The 27,248-nt window shown below is 41.5% G+C and overlaps 1 protein-coding gene across 2 annotated transcripts in view; it reads left to right on the forward strand.

Annotated features, from left to right (window-relative positions):
* Positions 1 to 26,835, forward strand: part of LOC118361087 (thymocyte selection-associated high mobility group box protein TOX-like) — a 127,181-nt gene extending 100,346 nt beyond the window's left edge. For both annotated transcript variants that reach the window (XM_035740839.2, XM_035740840.2), the window contains 5 exons: positions 14,592 to 14,819; positions 22,408 to 22,488; positions 24,035 to 24,406; positions 24,779 to 24,915; positions 25,340 to 26,835. In XM_035740839.2, the coding sequence (XP_035596732.1) occupies positions 14,592 to 14,819; positions 22,408 to 22,488; positions 24,035 to 24,406; positions 24,779 to 24,915; positions 25,340 to 25,382 (861 nt within the window). In that variant the 3' untranslated portion in view covers positions 25,383 to 26,835. The remainder of the gene's footprint in view (positions 1 to 14,591; positions 14,820 to 22,407; positions 22,489 to 24,034; positions 24,407 to 24,778; positions 24,916 to 25,339) is intronic.
* The last annotated feature ends 413 nt before the right edge of the window (positions 26,836 to 27,248 follow it).

The raw sequence follows: 27,248 nt of genomic DNA on the forward strand, positions 1-27,248 counted from the left end.
TTCATGCCAATAAAGGCATAATTGACAGATGAAATTCATATTTTTGTCATAGCCACAGCACGGTATTTGTGTTTTAGGAACATACCTTTTCGAAAAAGGCAGAAAGTGCGGTTTTTGCAACGTGGGGTAATGCAAAACATAAAGGTTTCCTTAGTATTCGATGAAGGCATATGCTGATCATTATTATTATTAAATTGAAACATTATAATTCAGTGTCAAGTGTTTTCTTTCATTGTAGCTGTACTGTAACCGAAAAGAAAATGAGTTGATTCAACAGCAATGCCTCAAGCATACAGTTCATATCAGCAATGATAACTATCCTTCAGGGTATGTAAACTCCTTTACAAATACAGAACTACAAGCTCAGCTGGAGCAATAGACATTGCTCATCTCTGGGGATGATGTTGCTGGTTTGAGTACAACATTTAGCCTAAGGCTAAAGCTCAGGAAACTTCTCTCTGCTTTAGGATTCTCCATGCACCTCATGGTCTCACATCGCAAACAGTTTTAAAGAGATGGTTCAGGGAGATGACATACTCTTAATATGTGTTGTCTTACCTTGAAAGCAGTCTTTAGGACAAGGAGTGACTGCAATCCTTTTGCTTTTGTTAAACTAGCCACTATTTTTTAAATATGTACGTTTGCTGAACTATCCCTTTAAAGGTACATGTGTCATACTCATTCCACGGAGGGCCCAGGGTCTGCGGGTTTTCGCTCCTCCCTTGTACTTAATTGGTGAATTAAGGTCACTAATTAGTGAGGAACTCCCCTCGCCTGGTTGTCTAGGGCATAATTGAAAGGAGGAAAAAAAAAACACAGACACAAAAAAAACTGAACCCGTGGAATGAGTTTAACATCCCAGATTTAAGGCATTACAGTATTGTCAGCAGTTGATCTGACCATGAGCATCAACATCATTTTAGAAATAGACATAGTCATATAAGCCCACTTGTTCATTTCTTGTCATAGATGTCTCAAATTGATTTGTTTTATTACTGAGAGCAGTGGCACAAATATCCCAAATCTCTGGTCACTGGTGGAGCACATGATAATACCCTTCCACTCATTTAGAAACCTCACATTTTATTCCTATGAATTAATCTCATCTTTGACAGGCTCCTCCCTCTCAGTTCATTCTGACTGCTGAGAAGGCTAAATAATTAGCTGCTAATTCACAGGATGATCTGCAGGAGATGGAGGGGGGGGGAATGGGCTGAAGCAACTAAATGTTGATACGATATGTAGCTTTTGACTTGGATATGAAAGTAGTATTTTTTATGATAGTTAAATGAAATTCCTATTTTCGTCAAGCTACTGTATGTTTCATCTGAGACTTTGAATCTCAGCCTGCCTTTCTACAATGCATTTGTATGTAGTAGCTGACAACAAACTCTGCCTTTGGTGCTAATTACAATAATGGCATACCACACGTTTAAACAGCTAGCAAAATAAGTTTCCAAAACATGCTGGAATGGTTCGGATATGTTATCCTTAATTAGAAGTTTACGGTGGCTTGTTATCGGTGAAGTCAGCGGCCCACTACTCATTTGGCTGATGTGCTTTCCAGTGGTCAGACGGCAGTAGCCGACACTACTTATAGAGTGGGTCGCTGACATGGGTCCAATATCAGCTTACTGTGGTGTACTGCCTCATAGCCATCAGTGGTCCGATAGGTATTTGCTAGCTGGATAGTGTTATAGGAGGATGTAAGGTGTTTACCCAAGTGTGATGTTCAAGAAACGTTCTGATCCCCCCTGCCCAAAAAACTCTGTTGTCTAAGGGAAGACGAACACAACGTTTGAATGGGACATTGAACAATACTTAATTTCTGAGCTTGATGGAGATCTCATTATGCCTGCATGGAGAATCCCTATCACTGTCAACGTTGCTTTCTCCTCAGTGTGCTACTGTGGGGGGCGTCATGTTTGACTGGCCACCAGATCCCGAGCCTGGATTGTCTGGTTTATGTTTGCAAGAAGAAGAGGAGGGCATTCTCCGGCAGGCGGCAATGTGTCGAGGATGGGGACAGGCACAGTGCCAAGGGGGACGCTGGGACGTTTAAATATTAAAACTGAACGCCAGCCGACGTCTCCTTACAAGCATAATGAGGGTGGTTTGGCGAACTGCCCACCGCCACAAAAGCTCAGTATAATCTGCAAGTTAATGTAGAACTCACATTATTCGAATTAGGGGATTTGTTCAATCTAGTAAAACATGTGGAGCTACGTAACTATTTTTGGCATGGGGCATCTGTCATTAGACCACAGGCTGCCCGTATTCAGGAATCTCTGTTGTCTAAATACTTTACATTTGGGTTATTGTTAGACTATGAATAGTGTCTAGTTGGCATTACTGTTGTGATGCAAAGCCAATGTTATTTTCAGACTGTTGAAGGCCATACTTGCTTTATCAATATAAAATATAGTTGACTATGCTGCTACCCAATAATAACACACTGAAGGGATAGTTCATCCTTATTAGAAAATGTGTTTAAATGGAAGTCAATGTACTCAATGTCACATGTTTTAAATGGCATTCCCAAGTATGGAATACTGTCTCCTTGTCCATAGACTCCGTTCAGGGTAAGGGACCAATAAACAATTCTTACATTTGGATGAACTATCACTTTAATCATGTGGGGTGTTTTACTGGTACTTCTAGATGTTCTTTATAACCCGTTTTAGATCTACACAAAGTGTTAGTTTTGAAACTGTCTGTGGCTGTTTGTGTGTGTTTTCGGCATACATTTTAGTCAGACTCACTGAATGTTAGCTTAATTTAATCTGTTAAAGGAAATGTGTATTGCATCACTTGGCCTTTAGGACATAGACCGGGGCATAGACAGCGAGGAAAAACAACACAACCATTTTAAAAGCAGCAACACAAAAAGTGTATCGATGGCTGCAGTTATTGACAGAATCATAGTACATGGAAGGCGAATCAAATGTTGAACAAGGTCAGAATGAGCCAGTCACATATTGTACAAATCAGTATCTGATCTTAGAAACACGAATGGTCATATTCAAACAGCATAACCTCGGGATGAATAATAATGATTACATGTGGGGCTAAAAATGGACGATTTCTGCTGTTTTTGAAGTGAAGTTAGCAATGAAGTCCCATTCCAGACAGTCTGAGCAGGCCTGAGACACATCTAATATGACCTGACTGCACTGTTGCATCTAATATGACCTGCCTGCACTGTTGCATCTAATATGACCTGCCTGCACCGTTGCATCTAATATGACCTGCCTGCACTGTTGCATCTAATATGACCTGCCTGCACTGTTGCATCTAATATGACCTGCCTGCACTGTTGCATCTAATATGACCTGCCTGCACTGTTGCATCTAATATGACCTGCCTGCACTGTTGCATCTAATATGACCTGACTGCACTGTTGCATCTAATATGACCTGCCTGCACTGTTGCATCTAATATGACCTGCCTGCACTGTTGCATCTAATATGACCTGCCTGCACTGTTGCATCTAATATGACCTGCCTGCACTGTTGCATCTAATATGACCTGCCTGCACTGTTGCATCTAATATGACCTGCCTGCACGGTTGCATCTAATATGACCTGCCTGCACTGTTGCATCTAATATGACCTGCCTGCACTGTTGCATCTAATATGACCTGCCTGCACTGTTGCATCTAATATGACCTGCCTGCACTGTTGCATCTAATATGACCTGCCTGCACTGTTGCATCTAATATGACCTGCCTGCACTGTTGCCTTCAACTGGAACATATATGACATCTTGTTTTGCTTTCACAGGAACTCAATAATAGTCACTATGATTCAGTGTTTAATAGAAGTGAAGCTTTGCTTTTGGATGCTTGTGCGTGGATGAGAGTAAAGAAATGAAGAAGCGTGTTGAAGGATTAAAATTCAAAAACAAATGAGCATTCATTGCAGCCGTGAATATTCATGCTGCTAATTCAAATAACCTTAGGCGACTGTTAAGACGAATGAATATTTAAAACAGCGCGGTCGTAGAGTTTTTGTAACATTGCATGAGCTGACTTTCTGAGATTATGGGTATGTTATAATTGAGTAAACAATTGAATTTGGAGAAGCACTTTTTATCCTGATGAAAATAGTTATACATTGTCATGTTGCAGTACATATTAGTTCCAGTACAGTAAAGTACTCTAAGGTAAGATTTTATCATGGAGAGAAGAAGCACAAAAGGGAGAAGCATACTCACTATTTAGTATAACTAACATAAACCTAGTACAATTATAACACCAGTATCCAGCGAGTAAGAGCAGAGGGAGGGAAGCGATTTACCAAATTGATACGCACCCCAGAGAGTGAGTAGAAAGGGCACTGACAGACTACACAGACTGAACATGTTGCTAGTCTGAAGAGGGGAACCTGCTTACAGTACACATAGACAGTGGGACACAAAGCCCACTTAAAAGGGGCTTGCCATTTCCTTTGAAATGCTAATTAAGCCCAGCACACAACAAGCCATTATTATAGTCATTTGTTTAAATTAAACGCTCTGTGATTCTACAATAGCAGCCGCGGCCCCGCGCACGGGGAAACCATCACTCTCACCCAGGGAGCGACTGTGGTTAGGGTTAGACAGTCTGTTCGCAGGATTAGGGCTTACTACCTGCTTTCGCCAGCAGTAGCGCTCGCTCAACACAGCTGCTGTAGGCCTACAAGCAAGAGAGGGTGTAGCATACATACTGTAGGACTACTGTACAACCAGTAACACTTTATTTGAAAGGGCTTCATAACGACGACTTCATAACACATTCAGTGCATGACCATTTCTTCATTTACATTGTCTCGCGTGTCGTCCTTTGGGGCGTGAACACAATAGGGCCTACACAATTTACTTGACTGTTATTTCTGTTGTGGAATTGATTGAATGTTATTTCAAAGCATAAGTGAAGTTTATAGAGAATGATAGGCCTTGAACCCGGAGCGTTGCTCATTTTCTTGTCTTCCTTTTCCCTTTCTTTAAATTGTGTTTGAAGGGGATCCAAATAAGTGGTGCTGTGCTACAAGTGAATTTGACACACATTTTCCATCTAGTCTTTTTTGTATGAGACAGTGCACGTCAGCAGCCAAACAAAGCCTGTTGCGCTAACAACAGCCCTCCCCATCCTGACAATTAGTCATTTGTTATGTTTACACACCATCTCTGTACCATCTCATTGAGGGGTGCAGAGGAGAAAGAGGAATGAGTCGTACTGGCAGAGCATGTTGCATAAGGTGTGCACATGGAGGAGATTATAGTTTTGACTAAGCTCACTTATGCTCTTCGCAGGAGCGGAAAGAAGTTGGAAAATAACCCCTGACTAGAATTAATGGGTACGCCAGCAGCTCAAGTCAGCTAGGCTTTCTACAGCAGCAGGTAGAGGCAAGCAGTTAGCTCCTATACAGACATAAGCCAAGCCAAGTTGATTAGGGATACCGGGAGACCTCATCGTTTGCATTGTTATCAGAACGTATGGTTCACTAAAAAATATGCATCCCTTTATGAACTTATACACATCTAACCTTTTAAATGCATTATGAGTTTAGTCAGTGTTTCCCCTATATTAATTTAAAAAATGGCATGGCATGGGGCCACCATTGATTTTGTTATAATATTTTGAGTCACTGAGATAGCATAAGAGCACGACCTAAGCCATGGCAAATTGTGTAGAATTGCAGGCAATTTGCTTTAAAATAACAACATATTGTCTCTGCGGCCAAGAGTAGGGCATAAATAAAATTGGTTGGATAACCACCCTACTCCCCCCGCTAACTTTGCCACCGCTGATGAAAAATATCCCAGGGGAAACACTGGCTTAGTACAGCTGGCCCACCCTGTCATAACCTGAAATGTTTAGTTGTAGTACGACATTGTTTATTTATGTTTTTAATGTAATTTAAGTCTTGACACCACAATGCATAGCTTCATGTTGATCTCATGGAGTGTAGTTAAGAGTAGCTACATTTGAATTGAAGGGTAGTTACAGTGGTACTGTAAGAGTAGTTACCTTACCCCACTCCTCTATTTGCCAAACAAAGTGGCAGGGGCAGGGGCAGGCTGGTGAAATTACATATTGTGCCTTTAAAGTGTTAAGGCAGATATGCCATGTCAATATGCAGCAGAATATTGCTTTGGAGTGTTTTTCCTTTCTTTTTCCAATAGAAAATGAAAGTTTGATTGATATCAATAGGTTGTGGCCCTGTGATGCCTCTGTTGCTTGACATTCTGTTGCCGGCCATCTCTCCTGCTAGTCTGATGTTTACAGAGAAACATAGCAAATGGCCATTAAAGGGTCCACATTTTTCCATCGGGCTATTGCCATGGAAATAACCCAGCAGCGTTTGAGTAATAGTTCATGTTTGAGTAATAGTTTTATCTTCTTGTATTGCTTCTCGGTCTGCAAAGCCCCATTCAGAGTGCCATGTCAGATAGAAAACAAAGAAAATATCATCCAAATCGACTCAGGTTTTTTAAAACTTTTTGGGACTCAATGCTGTTTTCAGGTCTCTCCAGAGATGTTTGATCGGGTTCAGGTCCGGGCTCTGGCTGGGCCACTCAAGGACATTCAGAGACTTGTCCCGAAGCCACTCCTGCGTTGTCTTGGCTGTGTGCTTAGGGTCGTTGTCCTGTTGGAAGGATCTCTCTGTACTTTGCTCCGTTCATCTTTTCTAGTCTCCCAGTCCCTGCCGCTGAAAAACATCCCTGAAGACAGGTGTGTGCCTTTCCAAATCATGTCCAATTAATTGAATTTACCACATCTGGACTCCAATCAAGTTGTAGAAACATCTCAAGGATGATTCATGGAAACAGGATGCACCTGAGTTCAATTTCGAGTCTCATAGCAAAGGGTCTGAATACTAATGTAAATAAGTTATTTCTGTTTTTAATTTTTAATATATTTGCTAACATTTATAAAAAACTATTTTCACTTCGTCATTATGGGGTATTGTGTGTAGATTGATGAGGGGAAAAAGGTAATTAAATCCATTTTAGAATAAGGCTGTAACGTAACAAAATAAGGAAAAAGTCAATGGGTCTGAATACTTTCCAGATCCACTGTAGGCCTACCTGGTTTGAAAATGAGCATTTAATTCCCCCACCTCTAAATAACACGGTTGTGTACAGAAACCCACTGGGGCCAATTAGAACGTGAGCAGAGTCAGGAAGTGCGTGGCAGATGCTTTGCCACTCTTTATGAAGAGCCGACCTCCAGGGGCCTCTCCAACAGCTCGTTAGCAAAGTGTTAATGTAATTAGTTTTCACTTAGGACTGTTTTCACCACATTATCAAATACGAGGGCTCAGCAATTTGTTTTTAGGTCCACCGCTGGGCAAAGGCTTTTAAAAATGTCTCCTTTAGGGTTGACAGTAGTGCCATTGTACATAATATAATTATATATACAGGGTTTGGGAGTAACTGATTAAATGTAAAAAACAATGTCAGTATCTTTTCCAGAAATCATCAAGAATTCTGAGGTTTTACATTGCGAGATGCCTGCCTTGGTTGCAATGTAATCAGTTACATGCAGGAATGGAATTTAAGGATTTTGGGCACTAGCCATCAGGCTAGTTGAGAAAATGTTTTACTAGAAAAGTTCTAGCCTCAGGCTAGCGGGCCATCTTCATTTCCATCCTTGGTTACATGTAATACCAGCAAAAATATTGTAATCAGATTACAAATATATATATTTTTTGTTAAACTAGAGGATTTCTCCTTAGATTACTTTTAGATTCAGAAATTATGTATGTGGAAAAAAAAATACATTGTGTTACCTTTCTGTGTTCTCAATGACATTCAATTCAGCATTGAAAAAAAGGCGGAAGTTTAAGTTTGTTCCACCTGAGTCTGTTACACACCAAATGCATTTGATGGATCCTTTTTGTCTTCTAATGCCTCTTGAGGGGAAAGTAATCCAAAACTAACTGAAAGTAATCCAATTACATTTCTGAGTTTGAGTAATCAAAAGTGCTGTTACTGTTTACAATTTGGGACAGGTAACATTTAGAAAGTAATGTACCCAACCATGTGTATATATATATATGCCATTTAGCAGGTTTAGTTCATATCAACCTAATCTGTTATCCTTTTAAATGGAGGTTATTGGTAGATGTCATGTCTGGTGTGCAAGTTTTGTCTGTATGCTGTATGTTTGAGGGAATACGATGTCAATATCTTTTCCATAAATCATCAAGAGTTCTGAGGTTTTCCGTTGCCGAATGCCTGCCTTGGTTGCAATTTCCTGAGCCAAAGAGCCTGGGCTATAATATGAATTTCCAACCAATATAATCATGTCTTAAATATCATGTGCCACATACATTTTCACTTCCTCTTCATAATTGTTTGGTCTGAACAGTATTTCCTTTTGATTAGTGTGGTTCTCTGCACATATGCCTGGATATACTCAGGGTCATGACGTTCAGTCAGACTTACTTACAGAGGAACAGTATGACATGAGTTTCCAGATGTGTGTGGTATATAGTTAAAGCATAAACGTCAGTCTCTTGTTGGTATAGGTAGGGCTATGACCATGTGACTTGACTAGGAAAAACTCTGCCAATCTATAACCAGGAAAAACCAATAACCAGTCACCACAGTTCAAGCCATGCCCACTTTGCATTTTCTAAACCTGCAAAGGCTTATAGACAACAGCTGCATTAAGCACTCCTTATAAAAGTCAGTTGTTGGAAGAGTCCATTTTCCAGGGAGCTAAGGGGGTACAATAACCAGGGATGGGCAAACATTTGAAAATAAAATGGCAAACTAGATCAATGTATCAAAATAAATACACAATACTTGTATTTTGAAATGTATTTAATCAAAATACATGTATTTTGTATTTTAAAATACAGAAATGCATTTGCAAGTAGCCGGCCCGAACAACAACAACATTCTCAGTAATGGTTACAGAAATGTTTTACTTGTTATGGCTGTGATATGTTGTTGTTTACCTGCCATAGTTGAATGCACTGACGGTAAGTCACTCTGGATAAGAGTGTCTGCTAAATTACCCAAATGTACAGTAAATGTATATGTGAAAATGAACATACCAGAATTAACTGCAAAGCACAAGTATTATTATTGTCCTCGTTTCAGGGTCATGTCTAGATAACGTACAGCGTGACCTAGTTCTCTTAAACCTGCTACAAAAATTTGATTTTGACAAAAGCTGTATCCCTTCTAGACAAAACCTTGTTTCGGGGCTGAGCTCATTAGAATAATACTCAGCATGCTTTGTAATTGCCTATTCTTACTTACACATTTAGGTTTAGTTCATTTAGCAGACGCTCTTATCACACCATAGTGCCATCAGAATTCTGATACCAATGCCGGATGAAAGGGGGCCACACAATGGTGAACCACATTAAAAAATGATGTAGAAAGGTATTTTAAAAATACAAATACAAAAATACAGCTCTCGAAAGTATCTTCTTACGAAATACATTGAAGCCCCCCCTTCCACATCTGCATTACATGACCAAAAGTATGTGGACACCTGCTCGTCGATGAGCTCATTCCAAAATCATGGGCAAAAATATGGATTTGGTCCACCCTTTGCTGCTACAAGAGCCTCCACTCTTCTGGGAAGGCTTTCCACTAGATGTTGGAACATTGCTGCGGGGACTTGCTTACATTCAGCCACAAGAGCATTAGTGAGGTCGGGCACTGATGTTGAAAGATTAAGCCTGGCTTGCAGTCGGCGTTCCTATTCATCCCAAAGGTGTTCGATGGGGTTTAGGTCAGGGCCCTGTGCAGGCCAGTCAAGTTCTTCCACACCATCCTGTCCTGACAGGTTGCATCACTGCCTGGTATGGCAACTGCTCGGCCCCCGACCGCAAGGCACTACAGAGGGTAGTGTGTACGGCCCAGTACATCACTGGGGCCAAGCTTCCTGCCATCCAGGACCTCTATACCAGGCGGTACCTCAATTACCTTGACACATTGACTTTGAACCGGTACCCCCTGTATATATTTTTATTTACTGCTGTTCTTTAATTATTATTTTTTCTTATCTCTTACTTTTTTTAAAGTATTTTCTTATAACTGCATTGTTGGTTAAGGGCTTGTAAGTAAGCATTCCACTGTACCTGTTGTATTCGGCACATGTGACAAATAACATTTGATTTGATTTTACTTTAAAACAGTGACAGAATTTAATGGCTGTGATAGTAGAAAACTGAGGATGGTTCAACAATATTGTAGTTTCTCCACAATAATAAACTAGTTGACACAGTGATAACATATTGCAAAACATGCATCCTGTTTGCAACAAGGCACTAAAGTAATACTAAAAAAAATGTGGCAAAGCAATGAACATTTTGTCCTGAATACAACATGTTAGGTTTGGGGCAAATCCAATACAACACATTACTGAGTACCACTCTCCATATTTTCAAGCATAGTGGTGGCTGCATCATGTTATGGGTGTGCTTGTAATTGTTAAGGCCCAGGGAGTTTTTCAGGATAAAAAATAATTGTAAAGGAGCTAAGCACAGGCAAAAGTCTAGAGGAAAAGCTGGTTCAGTCTGCTTTCCACCAGACACTGGGAGATGAATTCACCTTTCAGCAGGATAATAACCTAAAACACAAGGCTAAATTTACGCTGGACTTGATTACCAAGAAGACAGTGAATGTTCCTGAGTGGCCGAGTTACAGTTGTGACATAAATTTACTTGGAATCTATGGCAAGACCTATGGCAATGATCAACAACCAATTGGACAGAGCTTGAAGAATTTTGAAAAGATTCATGTGTAAAAGTTGCAAAATCCAGGTGTGGAAATCACTTAGAGACTTACCCGGAAAGACTCACAGCTGTAATCGCTGCCAAAGGTTCTTCTACAAAGTATTGACTCAGAGGTGTGAATACTTATTGAAATTAGATATTTATGTATTTCATTTTCAATAAATGTACATTGTTGGGTATTGTGTGAGAAATACAATGCTTTTTTATCAATTTTGAAATCAGACTAACACAACAAATATGTGGAATAAGTCAGGGGTATGAATATGTACTTCCTGAAGGCACTGTACACATTCTCACCCATTTGAAATCGATACACAGCCCTTGGGAGACGTTTTAGAGATAACCTTACCCTTTCTGGGTTCCATTTTGCTTTTCATTTGATGTGTAAATATACGTATGTGCTGGGTCCTCTGATTAAACAACCACTCCCTCTCTCTCTCCCTCCCCCCTCTCTCCAGTTTTGACAGTGACGCAGGTATCAGGCTGTCAAATCTAATCTCATCTTCTCTGCACAGTGCTGTCCATGCAGAATTACAGCAACCCCTCCCCCCTTCCCCATCATCCTCTTCCCCTCTCTTCCTCTCCACATTTCTGACAACTGCAATGCTGATTGTATGGGCCTAGAGCTGACACTTTCAAATCCAGGCCCAGACTTACGAACTGAAAATCTATTTACCATGTATATACAATTTTGTTATATGTTTATAGTATAGTGCAATCAGCAGTCTGTGACTGTGTGGTGTAGTGGTTGGGGAGTGGCCATTTCTATTTTGATCTGTGAACAAGACTGCACATATTATAACGGCAGGTTCAGTTCATTTGAACGACCATCTGGCTTTTATGCCATCAGTAAGCTGCTTTTACTGTACAACGGCATTGACACTTGAACGTATAGGCTACCCAGCTTTACAAATGATACTCATCTGTTCCATTTCCTCAGTATTCTATTCCATCTGAGTCGATGTTCCATTTCCTCAGTATTCTATTCCATCTGAGTCGATGTTCCATTTCCTCAGTATTCTATTCCATCTGAGTCGATGTTCCATTTCCTCAGTATTCTATTCCATCTGAGTCGATGTTCCATTTCCTCAGTATTCTATTCCATCTGAGTCGATGTTCCATTTCCTCAGTATTCTATTCCATCTGAGTCGATGTTCCATTTCCTCAGTATTCTATTCCATCTGAGTCGATGTTCCATTTCCTCAGTATTCTATTCCATCTGAGTCGATGTTCCATTTCCTCAGTATTCTATTCCATCTGAGTCGATGTTCCATGTTCCATTCGATGTTCCATTTCCTCAGTATTCTATTCCATCTGAGTCGATGTTCCATTTCCTCAGTATTCTATTCCATTTCTCAGTATTCTATTCGATGTTCCATTTCCTCAATATTCTATTCCATCTGAGTCGATGTTCCATTTCCTCAGTATTCTATTCCATCTGAGTCGATGTTCCATTTCCTCAGTATTCTATTCCATCTGAGTCGATGTTCCATTTCCTCAGTATTCTATTCCATCTGAGTCGATGTTCCATTTCCTCAGTATTCTATTCCATCTGAGTCGATGTTCCATTTCCTCAGTATTCTATTCCATCTGAGTCGATGTTCCATTGACGTTTTGTTTCTTCTCTGTCTAGTGTAGCCAACTATCATACTGTATACAGAGAGAAAATGGTGCAATGAGAGAATTTCATTTTTTTTCTCTCTCTGACGGGTTGCTGTGCTTTGCCATTTATAAGTACAAATGATTTTTCCTGGAGATTATTTTGCTTTTCAGTTTGTCATTTCATTAGCTCTACTCCAATTTATTCAGCTTTTACATCAAAGGCAGAGGGGAACAGATGTCATTTCAAAGCTTTTTTTTTGCCTAATTGCATAAAAGTGGAAGATTTTTTTATTTTTATAAAACCACACACTCACGGAGAAAAAATGTATACTATCTGAACCAGAGAGAGAGAGAGAGAGAGAGAGAGAGAGAACAGGCATGAGTGCATTTTCACTTTGAATGGGGTATCTTCATTAATTTCCGCATCCACATCACATCCAAAGTTATATTCAAGTGACCCTTTTTTATACCCAAAGCGTTTGCGAGTCTCCGATTCTGATTAGCTAATTTCATGCTGTGTGTGGAAGATATTGTTTCAAATGGTCTCTTAAACAATGCCATTTCAAAGGCAATCATTTCTGTTTAGAAAGCGCAGTTAAAAGGAATGATGATTGTATGAAATGGGAATGCTTTCAACATCCTAGAGTTGCCGTTTGATAGTTGCTAGTCAAGTGATCATTCAGAATTATTTCACATGGTTTGTGTCCCTGATTGCCTGTTAATACTAGAGCAGTATGGATCAATGTTTTTTTTTCACAGAGCATTTTCAAAGTAGTTGTATTTTGTCAAATATAACACAATGGTAACATAAACACGACATTTGGAGATAAATAGATTGTATAGTCTTATATGACGGGGATTATGCTACCTGAAAAAAGCCCTTAAAATGGTCACTTGAGTCATGGGTTCAGCCTTACATTAAGAATACATGCATCGTTCAATCCACACAATCATAGATGATCATTCTATATTTGGTAATTATGTAGGCTATCAAATGTGATTATTTTTCTTTATGGTCACCAGGACTCTTAATGGCACATCAAGCTGCAGTCACTTCTCCTTTCCATCCTCCATTAGCTACAGCCTCACTCCACTTGATGTTTTTCTCCCTCTCCTCAAATGGTTGATGGGCTCTACTCACATCAGGAGGAATGACATTTCCATAAAGAATCAAACCGAGGCTAAGTTGACCTGGATTTGACTTCTTCGAAGCTTTATGTGCCAGGTGACTAATGTATTCATACACATTTGATAGACTTCAATGTCAAATATAGGCTCAAGCTGTACTTTACTGTGGAAAATATATTATGATGGCTGTTTATGATTATTCTTAATGAAACAAGCGGTTAGCTCTTACAAGAAGGTGTCATGTGGTCTTACTTATCCTGCAAATTACTATTTAGAGCTGCAGTTTGAAATTTGTCTGCTCAAATCCTTTTGATATTCTCATCTGGCACTCATATCATGGCCACCTAACCATCCCAAGCTTTCAATTGACTCACTTATCCTCTCTCCTCACCCAGAAACGAAAACATTTAAAACAAATGCAGAGTCAAGCATATAGTGTGAATGAGTAGTATAAAACCGCATTTAGTTGTGATAAGGTTCAACCTAGTGTCCTCCTCTCTCCTTCAGACCATGGCACTCTGCCCAGTCTCTCTACCTCAGGTCGTGTCCTAAAATGTAACCGTACTCTGGGGAGGTAGATAGACTCAGATGAGGGTGTCCAGAAATGTCAGCCACCATTCACCCTCGTTCTCAGTAACTGATTTGTTTTCTTTCTCTTCTCAGAAGAAGGGGCTCTTGGTTTCTCAGAACCCTCCTTCTCTAATCTGTTCTTTGTGTTTGTGAAGGGTACCGACCGATCAGTCCTGTTCCATCGATGTCGTATTTGTGATTAATACGACAGTGTTTCTCTCCTTCCTTGTCGAAGATTTTCCCTACAAGGAAATATCTGACCTGTCTTTCCACTGTCTTGTTGGGGATACCATTGTGAGAAGATTGGTTCAAGTACTGTTTCTTTCGATACAGGGCATTTACAATGACAGGCCCCCTTACCTACCATTTACCTAGAAAACAAAAGATTAAGGTACCATCTACATCTCAGCTTCCACAGTTATCTGTTATAATTTTAGGATGACTAACCATGGAAGTAGAATAGGCGGAACCACTATAAACCGTTTTTATTGAGATCAGCACTTTTATGTCAGTCGTTGCTTACAATCCTCTCTCTGCCTCTTCCAGATAGGGGAGAAGCGGCCCTCCTCGGAGATGACGAAGCCCAAGCCCAAACCGCAGAAGAAGAAGAAGAAAAAGGACCCCAACGAGCCGTCAAAGCCCGTGTCAGCCTACGCCCTCTTCTTCAGGGACACCCAGGCGGCCATCAAGGGCTCCAACCCCAACGCCACCTTCGGGGATGTGTCCAAGATCGTGGCCTCCATGTGGGACAGCCTGGGGGAGGAGCAGAAACAGGTACACACATACACACATTGCTGAGTTCCCAGCAGATGGAGCCCGTGCACTAGCAGATAGAACTCACCTTTAATGAGCTAGTTCTGCTCTTTTCTCAAGAAAATCAGTCTGTTTATCCCCGGTCCCTTGACTCTCATTAAATGTATTTTATTCATAAAAAAAATGTATTTGAGCCAAAGAGGAAACACAAGAAGAGCCTCCATGTGTAGCAGCAACAGTAGAAAATTAAATTGATGTAGTCAAATGAAGTTAGATGTTTTACAGACAAACCTGTTTTTGACAGAAAAAACACCCACTGCAAAGGTGTACCTCCTTCTAACTGTCCTGACAGCAGCTGATATAGAGCAGAGCCTATCATGTGAGTTCTAATCTAGAATGGAATATTACGTTTCCCCTATATTGTATTGTAGGGCAAGGTACTAACTAAGTTGCCTGAAGCGACACCCACAGCAGTTGTTGTCATCTGGATTTTCAATTGAAAACAGTTGAAGCTACATTTTATTATGTAGGATATAAAGATGGGAGAGATGGTGGACATTTTCAAGTCTTGCCACAGCTTTCAAGCCGATTTAAGTCAAAACTGTAACTAGGCCACTCAGGAACATTCAATGTCATCTTGGTAAGCAACACCTGTGTATATTTTGCCTTGTGTTTTAGGTTATTGTCCTCCTGAAAGATGAATTTGTCTACCAGAGTTTTTTGGAAAGCATACAGATCCTCTAGGATTTTGCCTGTGCTTAGCTCTATTCTTTTTTTAAAAATCCAAAAAACACCCTGTTCCTTGCCGATGACAAGCATACACATAACATGATGCAGCCACCGCCATGCTTCAAAATATGAAGAGTGGTACTCAGTGATGTGTTGTGTTGGATTTGCCCCAAAACATGTATTCGGGACATAAAGTAAAATTATTTTTTACTGCAGTTTTACGTTAGTGCCTTATTGCAAACAGGATGCATGTATTGGAATTGTTTTATTATGTACAGGCTTCCTTCTTTTCGATCTGTCATATGGGTTAGTATTGTGAAATAATTACAATGTTGTGTTATTAATATCTTCACCCTGCTCAAAGGGATATTCAATGTCTGCTATTTAAAATGTATTTTATCTACCAATAGGTCCCGTCTTTGCAAGGCATTTTAATACCTCCATGGTCTTTGTGGTTGAATCTGTTTGAAATTCCTTACAGAAAATTGTATGTGTGGAGTACAGAGATTAGGTAGTCATTCAAAAGTCACATAAAAATATGTCCGTTTAAGAGAGATCTGAGAGATCATTGGATGCGTCTCAATTCACCACATCCACCGATGTCACACTTCCGCATCTGTGGTGAAAGGTGACAGAGCTAGAGCGAAGTTTGTCAGACCATGTGACATCCCGAAAATTGGTCTTCTCACAAAATTGGCCTACAAACTATTATGACCCTTCTATTGAAAGATGAGACTCTCACTAACACGATGGTTTTCTTGGTCAGGGAGGTGACTAAGAACCCAATGATCACTCTGACAGAGCACCAGAGTTCCTCTGTGGAGATGGGAGAACCTTCCAGATGAACAATCATCTCTGCAGCATTCCACCAATCAGGCCTTTATGGTAGAATGGCCAGACGGAAGCCACTCCTCAGTAAAAAGGCACATGACAGCCTGCTTGGAGTTTGCCAAAAGGCACCTAAAGACTCTCAGACCATGAGAAACAAGATTATCTGGTCTGATGAAACTAAGATTGAACTCTTTGGCCTGAATGCCAAGCGCCACATCCAGAGGAAACCTGGCACCATCCCTAAGGTGAAGCATGGTGGTGGTAGCGGCATGCTGTGGGGATGTTTTTCAGCTGCAGGGACTGGGAGACTAGTTAAGATCGAGTGAAAGCTGAACGGATTAAAGTACAGGAAGATCCTTGATGAAAACCTGCTCCAGAGAGATCAGGACCTCAGACTGGGGGCCAAGGTTCACCTTCCAACAGGAGAACGACCCTCGGGATAAGTGTGGACTTGAGCTCGATTGAACAGCTCTGGAGAGACCTGAAAATAGCTGTTCAGCAACGCTCCCCATCCAACCTGACGTAGCTTGAGAGGATCTGTAGAGAAGAATGAGAGCAACTCCCTAAATACAGGTGTGTCAAGCTTGTGGAGTCATACCCAAGAAGACCCGAGGCTGTTATCGCTGCCAAAGGTGCTTCAACAAAGTACTGAGTAAAGGGTCTGAATACTTATGTAAATTTGATATTTCCGTTTTTTTGAATGCATTTGCACAAGTACAATATAAATCGTTTTTGCTTTGTCATTATGTGTAGATTTTTTAAAATGTAAATTGTACCTTTATTTTACTAGGCAAGTCAGTTAAGAACAAATTCTTATTTTCAATGACAGCCTAGGAACAGTGGGTTAATTGCCTGTTCAGGGGCAGAACGACAGATTTGTACCTTGTCAGCTCTGGGATTCGAACTTGCAACCTTTCGGTTACTAGTCCAACGCTCTAACCACTAGGCTACCCTTAATGGGGTGGGGGGGGGGGGTGATTTAATCCATTTTAGAATAAGGCTGTAACAAAACAAAATGTGGAAAAAGTCAAGGGGTCTGAATAGTTTCCGAATGCACTTTTTATGGAGACTGTTAAGTGCCAAAAATTACAAATGTTTCCTGATCTCTCTTATATCTCTCAGATATAGGACAGACTCTTCGGAACAAACTTCCTCTCTGTTGTTCCATGTAGTGAATCTGTTATTCAGTGTGTTTGTATGGGCTAATAGTAGAAAGGCCAAATACATTTTTTTTTTTATGTGTATATATTTTTCGGGGGGTACTTCAAGGGGTCTTACATTTCTATATCAAATAGCAAAATGATCCTTGGTATGACCTTCATAAATGGGTTTAAACACTGTTATTGCACACAGAGTGAATCCATCAACTTATTATGTGACTTATTAAGCACATTTTTACTCCCGGACTTATTTAGGCTTGGCATAACAAAAGGAGTTGAATACTGTTCACTTTTCATTTTTATATACACTGTATATATCTTTTTGACTCTAAAAACATAATTCCACTTCAATCCAAATTTGATCCATTTAAAATTCAGACTGTAACACATCCACATGTGGAAAATGTCAAGGGGTATGAATACTTTATGAAGGAACGGTATCTGTATCAGTCTATTAAGGAAAATAAGCTGTATCGTTAATCTTCTTCTCCACCCATCAGTCTCAAAAGCAATTGCTAAAATAAGACGTTTATTTAAGGGATTTCTCATGGAGATGTTACCTTTCACCATGCATTTGCTCTCGTTAGTCTTTAGTAATATCGTTATTGTGTAAAAATGTCATTAAGGAATACTAACTATCAGGGAGGTGTGACAAATGAACCCATAGCCAAATATTCTACATAGAACTGAGCATAAAGAAATGACCATTGGTGCTCTCTAGGTCCGTCCGTAAGTATGTAGGCAAGGTCTTCAAAGCATCAGTTATTATGATATTGCATCATTCATGTCATGGAATAAAGGGAAGAATTGACCTGGCAACTGGAGGGCTGCTGGGTTCACATCTTAAAGACATTCCCCTACTGTTGGGCCCTTGATCAAGACCTTTAACACCACAATATGCTCTCCATCCAGGGGCACTGCAGTTTGAACCTGTGCTCGTCTCAACGGTGAAGAAACCACATTTATGTTGTTCGCTGTAACATGGACAATGAAGTTGTTATGTGTGCGCACTACAACAAAAGATTTTCAACCAAAGCATTGCCTGTGTATATCCACTTACAACTTTGAACGTTAAGGCCACACAGCTAAAATAACCCTAAAACACAAATTGCAATCAGATCCTTATGAAATATCTTCTTGTTGTAGTTTAGCTCCCTCTCTTTTATGTCCTATGACTAGAAAACACTATCTCACACCGATACTGAAACAATATAATTTCAGTTCAAATTCTTAATCAGCTCATTTTTGTTGAGCCGGCTGTATGTGTTTATTTGTATGCATTGTAGAGTCAGCTGTCAATCAAAATGCTGCCATGCTGCTCCATCTGGAATTGAAATCCATTATGATGTATTCACTGTAAATCAAATCAAATCAAATCGTATTTGTCACATGCGCCGAATACAACAGGTATACCGTGAAATGCTTACTTACAGGCCCTTAACCAACAATGCAGTACAAGAAATAGAGTTAAGAAAATATTTACTAAAAAGACTAAAGGAGAAAAATGTAAATAAAAAGGTAACACAAGAAAATGACATTACAATAACGAGGCTATATACAGGAGGTACCGGTACCGAATCAATTTGCGGGGGCACAGGTTAGTCGGTGTAATTTGTTAAGTGACTATGCATAGATAATAAACAGTGAGTAGCAGCAGTGAAAAAACAAAGAGGGGGTGGGGTGGCCATTTGATTGTTCAGCAGTCTTATTGGCTTGGGGGTAGAAACTGTTAAGGAGCCTTTTGGTCCTAGACTTGGCACTCCGGTACCTACGGTAGCAGAGAGAACAGTCTATATGACTAGGGTGACTGGAGTCTTTGACAGTTTTTTGGGCCTTCCTCTGACACTGCCTTGTATATAGGTCCTGGATGCCAGGAAGCTTGGCCCCAGTGATGTACTGGGCCGTACGCACTACCCTTTGTAGTGCCTTGCGGTCAGATGTTGAGCAGTAGCCATACCAGGCGGTGATGCAACCGGTCAGGATGTTCTCGATAGTGCAGCTGTAGAACCTTTTGAGGATCTGGGGACCCAGGCTAAATCTTTCCAGTCTCCTCAAGGAGAAAAGGTGTTGTCATGCCCTCTTCACAACTGTCTTGTTGTGTTTGGACCATTAATTCGTTATTGATGTGGACACCAAGGAACTCATGACCCGCTCCACTTCAGCCCCGTTAATGGGTTCGGTCCTCCTTTTCCTATAGTCCACGATCAGCTCCTTTGTCTTGCTCACGTTGAGGGAGAGGTTGTTGTCCTGGCACCACACTCCTCCCTATAGGCTGTCTCATCGTTGTCGGTGATCAGGCCTACCACTATTGTCGTCAGCAAACTTAATGATGGTGTTGGAGTCATGCTTGGCAACGCAGTCATGGGTGAACAGGGAGTGCAGGAGGGGACTAAGCACACACCCATGAGGGGCCCCGGTGTTGAGAATCGTTGCCTACCCTCACCACGTGGTGGCGGCCCGTCAGGAAGTTCATGATCCAGTTGCAGAGGGAGGTGTTTAGTCCCAGGGTCCTTAGCTTAGGGATGAGCTTTGTGGGTACTATGGTGTTGAATGCTGAGCTGTATTCACTGAACAGCATTCTCACATAGGTGTTCCTTTTGTCCAGAATGGGAAAGGGCAGTGTGGAGTGCCATTGAGATTTTGTCATCTGTGAATCTGTTGGGGTGGTATGCGAATTGGAGTGAGTCTAGGGTTTCCGTCATGATGGTGTTGATGTGAGCCATGACCAGCCTTTCAAAGCACTTCATGGCTACCGACATGAGTGCTATGGGACAGTAATCATTTAAGCAGGTTACCATCACTTTCTTGGGGACAGGGACTATGGTGGTCTGTCTGAAACATGTAGGTATTACAGACTCGGTCAGGGAGAGGTTGAAAATGTCAGTGAAGACATTTGCTAGTTCGTCCGGTCATGCTTTGGGTACACGTCCTAGTTATCCGCCTGGTCCCGCGGCTTTGTGAATATTGACCTGTTTAAAGGTCTTGCTCACATCGGCTACAGAGAGTGTGATTACACAGTTGTCTGGAACAGCTGGTGCTCTCATGCATGCCTCAGTGTTGCTTGCCTCGAAGCGAGCATAAAAGGCATTTAGCTCGTTTAGTAGGCTCATGTCACTGGGCAGCTCATGGCTGGGTTTCCCTTTAAAGTCCGTTATCATTTTCAAGCCCTGCGACATCCGACGAGCATCAGAGCCGGTGTAGTGGAATTCAGTCTTAGTCCTGTATTGACACTTTGCCTGTTTGATGGTTCGTCTGAGTGTATATAGCGGGATTTTTTTATGTGTTTGGGTTGGTGTCCCGCTCCTGGAAAGCAGCAGATCAGCAGCCTTTAGCTGGATGCGGATGTTGCCTGTAGTCCATGGCTTCTGGTTGGGATATGTACGTACGGTCACTGTGGGGATGATGTCGTCAATGTACTTATTGATGAAGCCAGTGACTGAGGCGGTATACTCCTCATTGCCATTGGATGAATCCCAGAACCTATTCCAGTCTGTGCTAGCAAAACAGTCCTGTAGTGTAGCATCCGCGTTATCTGACCACTTCCATATTGATCAAGTAACTCGTACTTCCTGCTTTAGTTTTTGCTTGTAAGAATCAGGAGGATAGAATTATGGTCAGATTTGCCAAATGGGGGGCGAGGGAGAGCTTTGTATGCGTCTCTGTATGTGGAGTAAAGGTGGTCTAGAGTTTTTTTCGCCTCAGGTTGCACATGTGACATGCTGGTAGAAATGAGGTAAAACGGATTTAAGTTTGCCTGCATTAAATTCCCCGGCCACTAGGAGCGCCGCTTCTGGAGGAGCATTTTCTTCTTTGCTTATGGCCTTATACAGCATCGGTTTGTGGTGGTAAATACTGTAGATGTCTACAAATAATATAGATGAGAACACTCTTGGTAGATAGTGTGTTCTACAGCTTATCATGAGGTATTCTACCTCAGGCAAGCAATACCTTGAGACTTCTTTAATATTAGACTGCTCCAGCAGTTATTGACAAGTAAACACACACCCCCTCCCCTCGTTTTACCAGACGTAGTTGCTCTGTCCTGCCGATGCACGGAGAAGCCAGCCAGTTCTATATTATCCGTGTCGTCGTTTAGCCACATCTCGGTGAAACATAAGATTTTACAGTTTTTAATGTATCTTTGCTGGGATAGTCTTAATCGTAGACCGTTCAGTTTGTTTTCTAATGATTGTGGTGGTTTACCTACTAATGGTGCGTCAGGGCTTAAGTTCCATCTACCCCACAACTCTTCTCTCCTGGGGCTTACTGGGCTTGTTATTTACAACCCGCCTCAATATACACACAGACCAACATGCGCGCACACACACACTCACACATACCTGCATACACACACACGCATGTGCATGTACGCAAGCACACAGAAATGTACACAAACAGACACGCATGTGTACGCACCTGGGTGCACACCACACGCACATGAACACACAAACACACACACACACACACACAATATTATTTTAAACATAACTGATGCACTTGATTGGAGCACGAAGGCATTGACCACATTTATACATTTTTTGAATTGCACAAACCTTTTGAGTGTGTGATGCAATGTCTATTGTAGCGCTAAAATTATGGAGAGTTCGAGTTCATTTTTCTTCTATATATACAATGTTTGGGCAGCAGGTAGCCTCGCGGTTAAGAGCGTTAGGCCCGTAACTGAAAGCTCGTTGGTTCAAATCCCTGAGCCGACAGCGTGAAATATCTGTCTGTTTCCTTGAGCAAGGCACTTAACTCTAATTGCTTTGGATAAGAGTGTGTACTAAATGACTGTGGAGGAAGCCCTCTTGAAATGATGTATGGAAAGGGAGACATTTGTGAGTATGTCTGTAGACCTCTTCTCATTTTCCTTCTTCTTTGATTTCCAGGCGTACAAGAGGAGAACCGAGGCGGCCAAGAAAGAGTACCTGAAAGCCCTTGCCACGTACAGAGCGAGTCTGGTTTCCAAGGTAACACTTATGACACACCAGGCTTGCTTAGAGTGATGATGGATTGGATGGAAAATCTTGGCTAATGGCGGGGGAGGGGCTAAAGAAGAGTGGAGGTGGGGTGTTGCAACAATACTGTATACCATGGGGACAATACCTTATTTCCATAGGTTGGGGGTTGGGACAGTTGTTCTGATAGAGGAAGGTCATACTATTCTCTCCCTTATGCACCAAAGGGTATGAAGCTATAAAGCTTTGTTAGAAAGGGAGTTTAGTGATTTTAGTGCTTGCGAAGCTTACTGTATGTATGCCCTGTGTATTCAGTATGTATGTATGTATGTATGTATGTATGTATGTATGTATGTATGTATGTATGTATGTATGTATGTATGTATGTACTATATGTACACCGTATTCCATTGAGCCAATATCTTTGTATGTCATTGCATGAAATGTTAATTCTATCTGGTCTGTCCAGACATAGTCCTATGTTTCTCTACAGTTGAGCTATGCCTGTTCATACAAGACACATGAATGGAACTAATGGTTTATTCTTGTTATTGATGCATCCATCATGTCTTCTGTTTCACTGCTTATACAAGAATGTGCATCCAATTCAATACTACACATAATTGGGTTTTTGTTGCGTTTTCTCCGCGTGACACCCCACTGCTAATTTAGATTTATGGCTTTCTCCTTTTTGCCTATGAGTAATGGAGCCCTATCTCCGGTGCAGCAACATGGATAGGAAGGAAGGAAGGAATGGTGGAATTGCATTGTTTAGTGCCGTGTCGCGTTAACAGGCCACAATGTAGCGTCTGGGAGATTCCTTTTGTCATTCCATTTGTTCTCCTGGCACACAGTCTCATTTCCCTCTCTCTATGTGTGTGTGTGTGTACGCCCTCTCTCTATTCCCATCCAACTGTCATGGTGTCCACTGATCATTATATGGCGGCACAATTCATACAAATGGGCTCCATTACCCCTGTAATCAACACTGATAGGTGCAGATAAGCAATCTGACAGCTCATCATAGGGTCTGGGTTGGGTGTGGGTTGGGGGGCGGGGGGCAAGACGAGGGCTGCACCTGCTCTGAATGATTCACCCACGATATACATAAGGAGCCTATAAGTCGCATGATACATGACCTGGCAGTTCTGGGTTGCATTCATTAGGGTACGATACAGAAGCAAACAGGCCAAAACAGGGGAGGTACTATCTGAACTTGTCCAATAAGAAACATTGGTTCACATTTTGCATCACGCAAAATGTTAAAATGTTTTACTATGTTGTGCCCTAATGAATACAATCCTGAATAACACTGACTGGGGCTACGGCTTGTAAACTCGTCTCTTTCTGCTGTGGCCATTGTAGTCAAAGATAATGGGAAGAGTTGAATGAATGTGTTTGACTAATTTATTCCATAGATGAGAGATGAGTTTTAGGGGGAGAGTCCACTCTCCAACAGTATATGATATCATTACATTTTTTACACATTTACACATATAACTATTTGTGCTTTCTCTAACTCTTCCTACTTCCTATTTCTTTTGTTTCTCCCCTCCAGACCTACGACGACCCCGTCGAAACAAAAAGTGCCCAAAGCAGCCAACCCTCCCACATGCTGCCCCCCAAGCAGCCCTTGTACAGCATGCCTCCGCAGCCCTCCTCCCCCTACGGTCTGGGGCCCGGCTCCTTCCCCATGTCGGACCTGCAGAGCTTCGCCGGGCCACCCCGCCATGCCCTGACCCGGACCCTCAGCCAATCCCAGATGCTGCCGCCCAGCATGAGTGCCTCTCCCCCCTCCCCCTTCCAGATCAGCCCGCCCCTTCATCCCTCCCAGCTCGCCCTGCACCAGAGCTCTCTGCGCATGCAGCAGGTCCAGTCACACTCAATGGGGCTCCAGGGGTCTCTGCACTCACCTCCTCTCAGCCAACAGGTTAGTCCTATCTCTGTTCATTAGTGGTCAGCCCTGTAGTGTTGTGGAAACATTTGAAATAGGTGATAGAGCACTGATATAATGTTTGCTTTCAGGATCTCATAACACCGGGTGATTGGACTATTATTAATAATAGGAAAAAATCTTAAAGACCATGGTATCCATTCTGATCCTAGATCTGCACCAGGGTTAGGGATCAATTCGAAATGAAGCCAGTGTCCACTTATTCCCCAACTTAAAGTAAATTGAGCATTACCCCATTCCCTGCAGTGGACGTGAACCTCTTCCTATTGGGCACTCCAACCACATTGGAACATTTGAAATGGTAGTGGTTTTTAAGAGAGCACTCTTCTGTTTCCTCTTCTGCTCCAGGGGTTCTCTCACATTCAGGACTACCAGAACAGTGTGGGCGGGTCTCAGTCTCCGGGGGCGCCCAACCCAGGGCATGGACAGAAGCCCGACTGGGATGGCGAATACTGCAACCGGGACTGTGGACCCAACCACTGCAGGTGAGCACGTCGTGATAACCTAGTATACTGGGACAAGGAACAGTTTTATCAACAGTGCTTTGCCAGATGAGTGAGGCTTGAGGCTGAGTCGTGCTGTTTATTCAAAAGCGGTAGTAGTGAAATAACACTTTTCCCTACACTGTGAGAAAGTGTGACATCCAATGAAGTTTCCCTTTGTTTGACTTAGTACACATTGTTATATGGAATGTAGGTATTTGAGCATGCATGCATTCTTCCAGCACAAGATCATGCAGCGTCACTGTTCATTCACTTCCACTGCTATGCTAGTGACACACAACTACTTTGCCACCAAATAAATCATACAGAATTGAGTAAATAGTTTTAAGACTGTCATTCGATGCTTTGGTTCCTGGACCAACATTTGCCTGTTTTAACAGCATCTTTTCTTTGTTCTCTTCATCAGCAGTGGCATGGGAGTTCGGGACAAGCCTCTCTACCTCACTTGAAGCTGGTGGACCTCCATAAGTCAAGACTCCAAGGAGTTTTCCAACATTCATTAACAACGTCAATGTATCTTTTTCCTCCAGCTTGTTTTTTTTCTGAAGGATTTTTAAAATCCCAAAGTCTGCTACTACTTCACCTTTTTGCCAAGCACTTAGACTGGACAGGAGCCTTGCTTATTTTTTTCCATGAACGTTCCATTTTGTGGGGGGTTGAGCTTTAAGCTCACATCAACATACCATACACGAACCCCCCCCAAAAATGTCTGTCTTTGTTTTGACAAAGGGGTCGTTGTAGGTCTGGAGGGGAGAAACACAAGTGTCCCATTTTTCTTTTCTCAGAGTGATTGTAAATATCTACCAAGATGGAACCTGGCCCCCTATGCCCAGATGTGTGTATCTAACCGCAATCCCCTTGCTTTTTACATTATTTTGTCTGGTTATGTGATTTTTGTGCGGGCTGGATTCAGTGAGGGAATACACACTAAATCTGACCCCAGATCTGTTTGTGCTGTCTTTGCAACTTCTATGGTGACAATGGCCATATAAATTGACAAGACAGCACAAATAGAGCTGGGACCAGGCTAACTCCTCTATAATGAAGAGAGAAATACAAAGACTGCAAATGATTCAGTTCCCCAGTTGTTATTGGGGGCTCTCTGAGAGAGAGTGTCTGCGTCTGAAATGGTACCCTATTCCCTAGCTAGGGCACTACTCTAGTCAAAAGTAGTGCACTCGATGAGGAATAGAGAGCCATTTTGGACACCCTCTGCACTGGCCTCAGGATGTTACTGGACTGAAGAGGTCAAAGGTGAAACCTCTCCCTTACTTTAAACCTCTCCTGGTCCAGCGGACCATGCCCCCCCACTCCCCAACACCACTTGCTAAATGTGAAATGTTACTAAAGATAAAAACATAACAGTGGGTTTTAAAGTTTTTGACTAGTTTCATTAGGTGTTTTAGAATTGTGTTGATTTTAATCCTTATAATTTGTTGTGAAATAAATAAATAATGCATTTCATTCTTAAAACATTTTAGTTTTTCACTGTAGCACAATTTAAGTTTCTATGGTATGGTTGCCAGGTAGATATTTCATTTGCGCACAAACCTGCAAAAATGACTTATTTTATTTGTAAAGACAGCGATGAGAGAACCCATTTCCTTTAGTTGAAGAACATGTTTCACAATGTTGTAATGCTATTTAATTCGGTTGACAGATTTCTAATCTATTTATGAATGATATGAAGTAAAGTTTTGGCTTGTTTTCATCAGGGTGCATTGTTATTATTGTTATTATTAAAATTCCATGGTAATTTGAATAATTATTATTTGTACATCACTTCTTCCTGGTGCATTGACTTTTTGTCAGCATTTGGTTCATTGTGTGTTGCAATGCTTCTTTTGTTTTCTTTTGTGTGTAATAAAAAAAATTAAGTGGAAAATAAACAGTTTGCCTCTGCTTATAATGTACATTTTCTTATTAGGTTTATCACATTTACATGGTGAGGCTAGCGAGTGAGTGAAAGGCTAGTTCCTCTCAAGGCTTGGCAGCCTCGCGTGATAGGTTGAGTCCACATTTTTCACCCTTCTGAGATGTCATTTGCACACTGTCTCGCGAGGATTTTACAATGGTGGGAACTTCACCCAACCAATGCTTATACCAATCCTGTATGTTTTGTTATGTGCACATATCAGTTATTTAGATGCTAGTTGTCTGAACCAATGTAGATGTCTTTGTTCACTTAGCTTGTTTTCATTTTCATCAGGTTAGACTATGAAGATTAGACGACTATAAGAGTTGATACTGCTAGGCCTAGCTGGGGGAAAAAAAACACAGGCTCTCACTTATGAATTTCACAGATGGATTAGAGT

Source organism: Oncorhynchus keta, chromosome 28 (assembly GCF_023373465.1).
Source record: "Oncorhynchus keta strain PuntledgeMale-10-30-2019 chromosome 28, Oket_V2, whole genome shotgun sequence".
Taxonomy (NCBI): domain Eukaryota; kingdom Metazoa; phylum Chordata; class Actinopteri; order Salmoniformes; family Salmonidae; genus Oncorhynchus; species Oncorhynchus keta.